The 9,907-nt window shown below is 49.3% G+C and overlaps 1 protein-coding gene across 4 annotated transcripts in view; it reads left to right on the top strand.

Annotated features, from left to right (window-relative positions):
• The first annotated feature begins 233 nt into the window (after window positions 1-233).
• Window positions 234-9,907, top strand: part of LOC6532104 — a 34,909-nt gene continuing 25,235 nt past the window's right edge. Inside the window, exons 1-2 of one of the 4 annotated variants that reach the window (XM_039372100.2) lie at window positions 234-303; window positions 2,445-4,359. In XM_039372100.2, coding sequence (XP_039228034.1) covers window positions 3,073-4,359 — 1,287 coding nt within the window. In that variant the 5' untranslated portion in view covers window positions 234-303; window positions 2,445-3,072. Of the gene's footprint in view, window positions 413-814; window positions 4,360-9,907 lie in introns of those variants that run through there. The other 3 variants (XM_039372102.2, XM_039372101.2, XM_002092844.4) reach the window with 3 other exon arrangements.

The following is a 9,907-nucleotide window of genomic DNA, read 5'->3' as shown; positions in this document are numbered from 1 at the left end:
AAAATGGGTTTTCGAAACGGCTGTTACTTAACAGCGCCCTAACAGCCCTGTTAGCGGGACAACTGGATGGGTCCTGGAAATCGCCGAAGAGCGACGGCGCACGAGAGAGCGCACAGGAGAGCGCGCCGCTCTCCTTTGTCAGCTGCTGAGCCCTCGGGCGTGAGTTCGTTCGGCCGTGGATTCGGGTGGCTTCGGCTACGACTCGGGTCCTAGTGGACCGCTCGCACATTCCAGTCGAGCGCCATCTGCAATGTGGCACAGTCAGTGCCGTTTGGGGCCATCAGCAGGAAGCAGGATTGTACGGTATTTGTCCTGCGACGTCGCGTCCACAAAAACACACAAAGTCCTAGCCAGTAAAAACAGCAGCCATTGGCCAACGGCAGGCAGCCTCAGCTCTTCAGTGAATCAATCGGTATTCGGGTCCTTGGCGAAACTAACGAAATCAAACGAAACTAACGAAATTAAACGAATCTAACCCAAATTTGTGGCTCGAATCGCAGTCAAATCGTAATCTTAGCCGAAAAAAGCAAAGAATCGAGCAGGAAAATCTGCCAAGCATAACTCTCGAGCACTGCTGCCTACCACGCCCCCCGCCTTGGGCCGTGGGCCGTGGGTCCCCGCCCACACAAGCGACACAACACGGCCGTTGATGCTGCGCTCTACGGGAAATAAGAAGAGGAAGAAATATAGCCCCCTTGCCCCCCTCCCCCACCACCGTGTATATAGTACATATTTACCTATTTACATAGGTAAAGCGCATAGGTAACCCCGAGTATTTGCCACTCGAGAAAGTGTTCCCCAAGTGCTTTCGAACTCGTTAATTCGCCAAAGAAAACGGACGGTTGCCCCCAGCTTTCGCTGTTATATAATGCAAAAATGAATGTCCCCGCAATTCGGGGAGTTTTTCGCTTTCGCTCGTCCCTGAAGTGCCGCTGCCGTTCGATTGGCAGTGGATAGGAAAAACAAAAAACCAACCCAAAACCCAGAAGCGAAAAACCCAAAAAAAAACCCGATAACCCAAAACCCGCTGAGGAGTGTTCCAAAGTTTTTCGTGCTACGTTCCGGGCTTATATAAGCGGCTGTTGTACTGAAACGAAAGGATCCACAGCCAGCACACGCACCATCGAAAAAAAGAGAAAATCCTTATACATATACAGCCAGCCAGCCACGAGTGTGCGTGCGTGCGAGTGTGTGCGTCTGTGTGTGTGTGTGTGTGTGTGTGTGCGCAGTGTCAACGCAGCAAATAAAACAAAAGTGAAAGTTAACACACAAAGAGCGAAGGAAGAAAGCCTCCGCAAAGAAAGCAAAGAGGACAGTCGAGGATTTAAATGAAACGCGGAAAATGCTGATTTTTGATTTATTCACAGTCCTTTGTGGTACACACGTTCACGAGGGTTATTGAAAGGACATGAATGTGATTTGGGACTTTTTGTTCGTTTTCCCAAATATGCCTCGACTTCCACTTCTTGGACTCTTGGACTCTTGGCTCTAACACCAATACCAGCGCAGGGAAAAGGCCAGAGAGGCACACACGCATAGGCTTACCACCAATACAGCGAGAGGGGCGACTTCTTTTGGTCCTTCTGGCCCTGCTCTGCTTCCCCCTTCCGCCTTCTGCTTCCTCGCCATCTTCTTGTTCTTGTTCCTAGCCAACTTCTTCTTCTTGGCTGAAATCCGAGAAAAGTGGTATGCGAAGTGCTTGCCTGGCCGCCCCAAGTAACTGCTCACACGCACACAGGCTCACTCGCGCCCTCGTTGCCTCGCAGCACTAAAGAGGCGAGAGAGCGAGCGCACGTAAGTGAGTCTGTGTGTGTGTGGGTGGGTGGAGAGAGAGCCACGGCTTACACCCACTCGCGCTCCTTGTGGATGGATCCCTGCGTTCGCTGTTTTTGTGTTTGCAGCGAAGCCAACAAAAACAACCAGCGGCTGAGCGGCTGAGAGAAAGCTGAAAGCAGAAGCAGAGCAGCGAATTATATAAATTTCTTTGCATGCCCGTGTGCAAGTGTGCCAGTGTGTGTATGTGTGTTAGATATACGGGACTTCCACGACCGTTTTTTCGGCTTTTTTCCTTCTTTGTGTGGTGTTTGCGTTCGCGTTCGCTCGGTTTTACCGTTCGAAAACTTCGGGAAAACTAAGCGCTAGTGAAAATGAAAATATGCAAGCCAATTGATGTAAATCACAACAAAAATGAGCTAAAAGTTATTAGTCCAAAAGCCTGGCATCGCGAAAAAGTTCCCGAATCATATTCATATCCATTAGCATTACCGTAATGAATTTCGAGAGAGCAAATAGCGCAAATAGAGCGCATTGGGAAACCGAGAGCGTGAGCGCACAAAACGTTTTCGAACATTAGCCCCCATTTTTTTTTGACTGAAAACACACACATTAATATCGAAAAAATGCCCCTAACAGTGCCTAACCAGCGATTCTTTGTCTTTGTGCAGATTTCTTAATTAATTAATAATAATGTGAGCAACCCAAGCCCAAATAATAATACAAATCAAAGAGCGAAAACCCAATTCAACGAAGTAAACGAATTTCAAAATGTCCAATTCCGATTCCAATTCCAATTGCAATTCGAATTCCAAGGTTATTGTGCAACACCAGCAGCCACCACCAATCCAACAACAATAATCTACGTTAAATGAAATAATCAAATTAATACTATTATGCGAGTAACGAAGAAGTAAAACGCTAATCGCAGTGTGTTCGAAACCCAAGAATCGCGCTCCTCTACGCAGGTGACTTGGTGATTTGCATGCTAGCCAGTGATCAGCTGGAAGGGAACTGGGAACCTGGCTGCTGCGGATTCATGCCGCTGGATGTGGACGCAGGGCAGCAACTGAAGCTGGAGCGGCTCTGGCGGGAACAGAGGGACAAGAGGGAACAGAGGGATCAGACGGATCTGACGGATCGAGAGAGAGCCGATCGCCATCCAAGAATACCGCTCCGCAGCCCACACTACTGATGATGATGGGGCCATGAGCCCATCATTATTCGCATTGAATTGGAGTCGCAAGCGCGTCTCAAGCGGGCCTGCACCATGCTAGCACCGCCGAACCCGAGGTCAATATGCGGCCAGGACCCGGGCTGGTCGTGATGGCGCTTGCGTTTATTTCGGGGGCTCGGCGTGGCAGCAGCAGCAGCATCAGCTCAGCAACAGCAACACCAACAGCGGCAGCAACATCTGCAGCGGCAGCAGCAGCGGCGGCGGCAGCAGAAACATCCGCAGCATCAACATCCGCAGCAGCAGCAGCAGCAGCAGCAAACACAGCAGGCGGCCGTAAAAGGGGCAGAAGTGGCGGCGGAGTCGGAGGCGGAGGAGTTGCAACCACGTTACCGTCCACTGGCGAGTCGTCGTCATCGTCATTCGTTCGCAGCTCTGGCTCATACCTGCTGCCCATCTTCCTGCCCCACCATCTCGACTTCGCGCTCCAGTTCCACCCACAACTGCCGCCGCGGGAGTACAGCCAGGACCAGGCCCACTCCGAGTCCTGGGCGTCCTCGAGGGTCGCGGACAGGCTTCAGCAGCGGCGACGACGACGCGAGAGCAGCAGCAGCCGGGACATAGCAGGTAGGGCAGGCGGAACAGGCGGTACAGGCGGATCGGGAGCGGACCCAGGAGGTCTGGGAGTCACTGCCGGTCACAGCACCGAGTCAAACGAGGCCAACAACCAGGAGGACGACGGCCAGGAGGATCGCGGCCTGACAGTGCAGTTCCCCTCGTCGCAGGCCTACGACGAGGACCAGGACATCTTTGCCCTGGTGGCCGAGGACGACCTGCTGTCCGAGGAGTCCTTCGATCGCCTGATCAAGCTCAACGAAGACGCCGACGAGGAGGACTACAATCTGCAGCAGCAGCAGCAGCAGCAGCAGCACTTGCCGCAACACAAGCAGCAGCAACAGCAACCCGGAGCGGAAACGGAAATAGACACAGAGCCAGAGAGCGAGACGGAAACGGAGACGGAGACAGAGACAGAAGCGGAAGCGGAAAGAGAGACCGAACAGCAGCAGCAGGACGAGAGCCGACTGATTGATGAAGGTGTCCTGCAGCACAGCGACCACAGCAACAGCCACTCGAAGGAGTTCGCGATCAGCTACGATAACAACAATAACAAACGGGAGGCCAGCGGCCACATCCTTGATGCCCAGACGGCGCAGTTGATTGGCCACAAGGATAACACCGCGCCCGCCTCGGCCAGCACCGAGTCGGCAGGAGCCAGCAGCATCACCACATCCTTGCCAGCGCCCGTGGATCTGAAGAAGTCCATACTCGGGACTGCGACTTCGCTAACACGCCTTAATCCTTGGATATCAGCCTGTGATCTGGCACAGCCGGGCACAGGAACCGACTTGCAGGTGAGTTTGCCGGCTTATCGCCATTCCTTGTCCTTGTCCCTGTGCCTCAATTCATCAATCCATCGGACTGACTGCCTTGGGGCTGGGATCTGTGTAGTCATCATCAGAGCTTTCTATGTCCCTATTCTGTGTCACTTGCTCCCATTAGGAACTTAGTATTCACTTCGAGAAAAATTCGGTTCTTTGGCTTAGATTTCTAGAATCTGGAATATATATGGTCTGGGATATTATGGTAAACCATACATAAATCCTTGCTCGATTACTTAACTAAGTTACGAGTTACTACCATATTTTCCCAAGTGCATGGCTGTCAGGCAATCGACAACAGAGCTCGGCTTAAGTGCACCCTAGTGCAGACACAAGGAACACGCACAAAGCCCACTCGAATGCATATACAAATTGTGTGCATTTCGAGGGACTCTCGAGCGATTCGACTGGCAGTGGTCCTTGGACAGTGGGACTTGGCCATATTGAAAGCAGCCGTCAATTATTGGCCAAGTCGATAGTTGGTTGCCTACTTCTGAGCCCAAAACCAGGAGTTTACTAGAATGTATGCCTTTAAGGTCGCAGGCAGTTCGGTAAACTGCAGCTTAAGTTTCCGCTAGAGGGGAAAACTGGCAACAAGGCCTTTTCCACATTATTAGAGCCGCTATAGAGGCAGCTACTTTCGGTTTGTTGGCTTGCCACTCAAACTCGCAAACTGCCAAAGGAAAGTGATTTTTCGACGCTATATAGCCGAGTGTTCGCTGTGACAATTGTGCGCCAAATCTTCGACCACTTCAAGAGCCACGGCAGCTTCATCATGGCCGGAATCGTCATCATCGTCCTTTCCTCGCCAAAGTCATCAGCGGTAGTGCTGCCGACTGGCAACTGGCGAAACGTGCTGCAAATCAACGAGAATGCCCGGGTAATTGAGCCTGCCGAGGGAGAGGGAGGCGGAGAGGGTGGTGGAGGGAAGGACGAGGCACTAGCAAACAGTTTCCAATTGATTTCCTTTTTTTGCGGCTGGCTCGGTTTTGGTTGCGTGCCAAAAAAGCCCGGACAACCAACCACTCACCTACGGAGGCCCAACTGCGGCAGCTGCCCACCCAATTGGGCTGCCAAGTGTAATTGAGATCCAGATATATTTATTAATGCATTCCACTCCTAATGCAAATTTAATTGAATCGAATAGGCTTTCGCCTTTTTCGCCTGGGTTCCCTGTGTTCCGCCACAACTAAGTTGGATCTGACTGACAGACAATTAGCTGCAACAATTAGCTGCAACCCAGTTCCAAATGGCGATTGCTTAAGCCAGTGCCACACTATTGATTTTCCCATCATTGGCTGCTTATTTAATTTCGACTGTCTGTCAGTCGGCCAGCCGGCAATTAAGCAATTAAAATTACCAATCCGCTTTCAAGACCTAAATGGTGTGTCTAAAAAAATAATTAAGCCTTTCACAGCCAGTGCGATTTATAGGTTTATGTCGTTCAGGCTAACTGCTGCTTCATGGAATCTCTGGAAAGTAGGTCAGTTCAAGAAGGACGAAATCAGAAATAGTCCTTTAACAAGTGATAGTTTGTCTTTGCTACACATTTGATTGGAGCGATATATGTGTGTGGCATTCGATTCTATAGTATGATTATGATTAATGCGAAATTAGATAATAATAAATGGCTTAATTTGAAGAGTTGCTCTGAATTTCCACCAGTGTTTTGAATGAAATTTACTGCTGCTTGCCGATGGGTTGTTGATCTTGTTTTCAAGACCTAAGTTACAATAATGTGTTAGGACTAAATAATCAATTGCCATGTCAGCACTTTAGAGCGTATAAACCCCCTGATCGAGTGGCAGCACAAAGAACTGTCTAAACTTTCCATTAAGCCGTGTCCAAAAGGACGAACCGCCTGCATCCGAGCTGCAAATTAGCCAAAGGTTCTCCAGTCGCCTGGTTCATAGTGGATTAATCTCTCCTTTTGGCCCTTTTCACTCTGCCACTTTCTGTCATTCTCTTTTGGTGGCACTTTTTGCGACGAGTGCACAGTTTATGATGGCGGAATTCGCAGGATTCGGCGGCCTGTTGATGAGTTGATGCCCCAATGGGTTGCGAGCCAGGCTGTGTGGAGTGCAGGGCAAGGATTTTAGGATGCAGGGTGGATGTTGTCACCCAAGTGGCTTTCGAAACTTAATACGTGGGAGTGGAAGAATGAAGGCATCGAGTTGCGCTGCTCATCGCAGCCCAGCCATTTTCAAAGGACTCCATATTCCCGGTTGCTCTTGAGCTCGTTCTGTTTTGCCACAGGACACAACACAAACACTCCAATCGGGCGTAGCAACTTCATTGGATTCATTAAACTTTCGCCTGTGACTCTGTGCAGACTGCGCATTGAATTGAATTTGCTGTTGAAACCCCTCAAATTCAATTAAAAATCCTTAAGCTTTGTGCGGACTTAATTCAAAATTTCCATGCAGCTTTGCTGGGGGTCGCTTGGCAAACTTATGGTGGGTTCAACTTTAGCAGAGCCGAGCGAGTGTTTATTTGTGTCAAGGATGTGAACAAAATCAATTATTTTGTAAGCAGTTGCCGCCGCTGTTGTTGCTGCTGCTGTTGCTGCTGCTGCTGCTGCAGTGGCTGTTGCAGGTTGCTCCTTCTGGTTACATCATTCCACTTTCCACTGCGGAGGAGCCAGGCTATCCAGCTACCCACTGCTGCCCATTCAGGCCATCGGGAAATCGGAACTCAGCCAGACACAAACAACCGAAAACTGTCATAAATTTTTCGCCAGCAGGCAAACGATGCCAGTTCTGTGGAACATCGCCAGCTCAATGCCCAGATGTCTATATGCATCAATTGTGGTAATTTCCCATTGCTGTTTGCCATCCTGCAGCCCGGAGTTTAATTCCCATGATTTCTGCTCTTGGTCTCGCCATTTCAATCGAATGAAAAGATTGCAATTGATTACAGGAAATGCCATATGCAAATTATTTCGCCTCGTGCAGTTTCATTAAACTGAAAGCCGGCGAAAACAATGTTGAAGTGGGATATGCTGAATACATATTGTGCGAGGGGCTTACTTTTGTTTATGACTGTCTATTTGGCTAACAAATTATGAATGCACGTGATTGATGAACAATCAATAGGTTGAAAAATGCTTTTAGTTAATTGAAAGTTTTGGCAGCAAATGCTTCTATAGTCTTTCACTTCAAAGTTACCCAACGACTTTATTGCGAGTGCCACTGAAACCAATCAAAAATTGGCAATTGACAGAGCTAAATAGTGAATGAGAACCCCTTTGTGATCCGACTTGAGGTCTGGGCCAACTGTCTGCACATTAGCAGCCCGACACAGACAAAGTTTAATTAGTTGGCTCCAGATTAGCTGCCCCAAGATGCCGGTGGCAATGGTGGCATTGGTGGCAGTGGTGGCACCTTCGTGCTGGAATCGCTTGAAACGCTAATTGCCAGCAATTTGCATTTCGAGCTTGTCAAACGGGGCCAGAAGTTTCCCAGCTCGGCGATTCGTGTGCATTGATTGGCTCATTAGGGGAGGTTGGAGGTCAGGAGCAGGAGCAGAAGGAGGAGCAGAAGAAGGAGGAGAAGCAGGATCAGGAGCAGGACGTGCTGCTTGGATGCAATGTCCAGGCTGCTAAATACACAAAACAATTACATTAGCCCGGGGTGGAAATGGGAAACGGGAGCCACATCCAGCGCATCCGGCTAATGCAATTATGCCCAGCGCCTGGGCCCCGAGCACGTAGATTGCCAAGGGACTGGGACTGGAGCTGGGAGCTCACTAAGTGGAGCACTGGTGCAGTTTTCCACACCCAGCTGCTGAATGCACCCATTTCCCCATTTCCCCATTCCGTTTGCTTTGGGTTTTCATTTGTGCCGGCGCAGGGCGTAAATTATTCAATGAGCATTGTTTCAGCAAAAGTTGCAAAATGAATTTCTACTCAAGAATTTCATTACGAGTTCGAAAACAAGCGAGTGCGCTGGAGCAGGGAGCAGGATGCAGTGAGCAGGATGTTGGGGGCAGGACGTAGGGAGCAGGGAACAGGACATTTCCACAATGACTCCTTTGTTCCCTCTTTTCCCCTCGCTTCGCTTGCCCACTTTTTCACCGCTTGTTCGCAGCTGTCCACATGTTTACATCTCATTTCATTAAATTCATTCAACTCATTGTTCCCATTAGAAGGGACGCATCCAACCACACCCACACCCACACCCACACATGTGAAATGCCGGTAAATGTTTGACAAATTAATGTTGATAAAATTGTGTGGCATAACGACAGGCGCCTGATCCTGCGGCTCGCGTGTGTGTGCGTGTGTGTGTGTGTGTGCGTGTCAGTGTTAGGCAAACAAATATGTGATGTGACAGACAGACAGGTGCGTCGCCTTTTTCGCCTGGGCCAACAGCTCTGCTCCTTCTCATCCTTACTCTCTCTCCAATGTCCTTTCCTTTCCTCTTCTCACTCTGTGTGTGTGTGTGTGTGTGTGAGCGGCTTTCCTTTTGGGCGCGGTTTTTCCACGAATTTTCGGGGCATTTGTTTGCCCGTTAATGGGGTCTCGTGGCCGTATAGATTGATATATGCATAAATAATGAGCGATAAGTACGGGCGCTGTTTAAATATGACTAAAATGATATGACGCTCCCGCCGACGAGCTCTTCAACTTGATGGATCGCTCCGGTTAATGGCACTGAAACATAATTCCCGCATTTGCCCAGGTCCTAATCTGAAAGTTTAGCAAAGTAAAGCAAAATAATTGGTGGGTAAACCGGGATTTGTTTGGTCAAACGAAAATGGCTATTAAAAAAATTGCTGAGTTGAATCCAGAATGCAGGCCATTTGAATGCAAATATTAACAAATTAGCTTTGCTCCTGCAAGTCCTCTTTTTGTCAAAAGCAAACAAATACCAGTTGATTGAATAAACGACGCTGCCAAAAAAGGATTTGTGGCAAGCGGGAATAATTTATGAGCCAAATGTGTTAGAACTAGCAAATATTTGATGATTGAGTGGCTGCAAAATGTATGAAATTTGCGGCAGAACCAGCACATTTAATTGCTTGCCAAATCAAATATAAATGCCACAGATTCTCGGTGCGGCACTCGCACTCCATAAAACACTCCATCCCCCCATTTCGGCCACTTTAGTTGCGTGCAGGAGCCATTTGTCTCATTGGAGTGTCCCTCTGGGAGTCCTCGCTGAATAATGCACGAACTGTAATTGTCCTGAACGACCTGACAGCACTCTCGCCTCAGATCCTGGAGACCTGGAGTCCTGGAGTCCTGATTTTTGTGACCAGCTATCTTGTGCGAGTTTTTCTTAAGCACGACAAGCGATTCGCCCCGATTTCCCCGATTTGCGCCAGTGAAAACGCTCCGGTGCCTCTGGTTTTTGCCTGCCAATTGCACATCGAAAATTGTTGCATAATTGCGGAGCAGACTGCTGCTGAGCTGCTGGATTACACTTGTTATGCAAAGCAATGCAGCTGGCAAATGCGTGCAGCTCTGCACTTCTGCAGTTCGACAAAGTGCAAAACAATGCCACATGGCTGCGACTGG

Source organism: Drosophila yakuba, chromosome 2R, assembly GCF_016746365.2.
Source record: "Drosophila yakuba strain Tai18E2 chromosome 2R, Prin_Dyak_Tai18E2_2.1, whole genome shotgun sequence".
Classification (NCBI taxonomy): Eukaryota; Metazoa; Arthropoda; class Insecta; order Diptera; family Drosophilidae; genus Drosophila; species Drosophila yakuba.
Note: the sequence above shows the minus strand (reverse complement) of the source record. Positions and strands in the feature narration are given on the sequence as shown.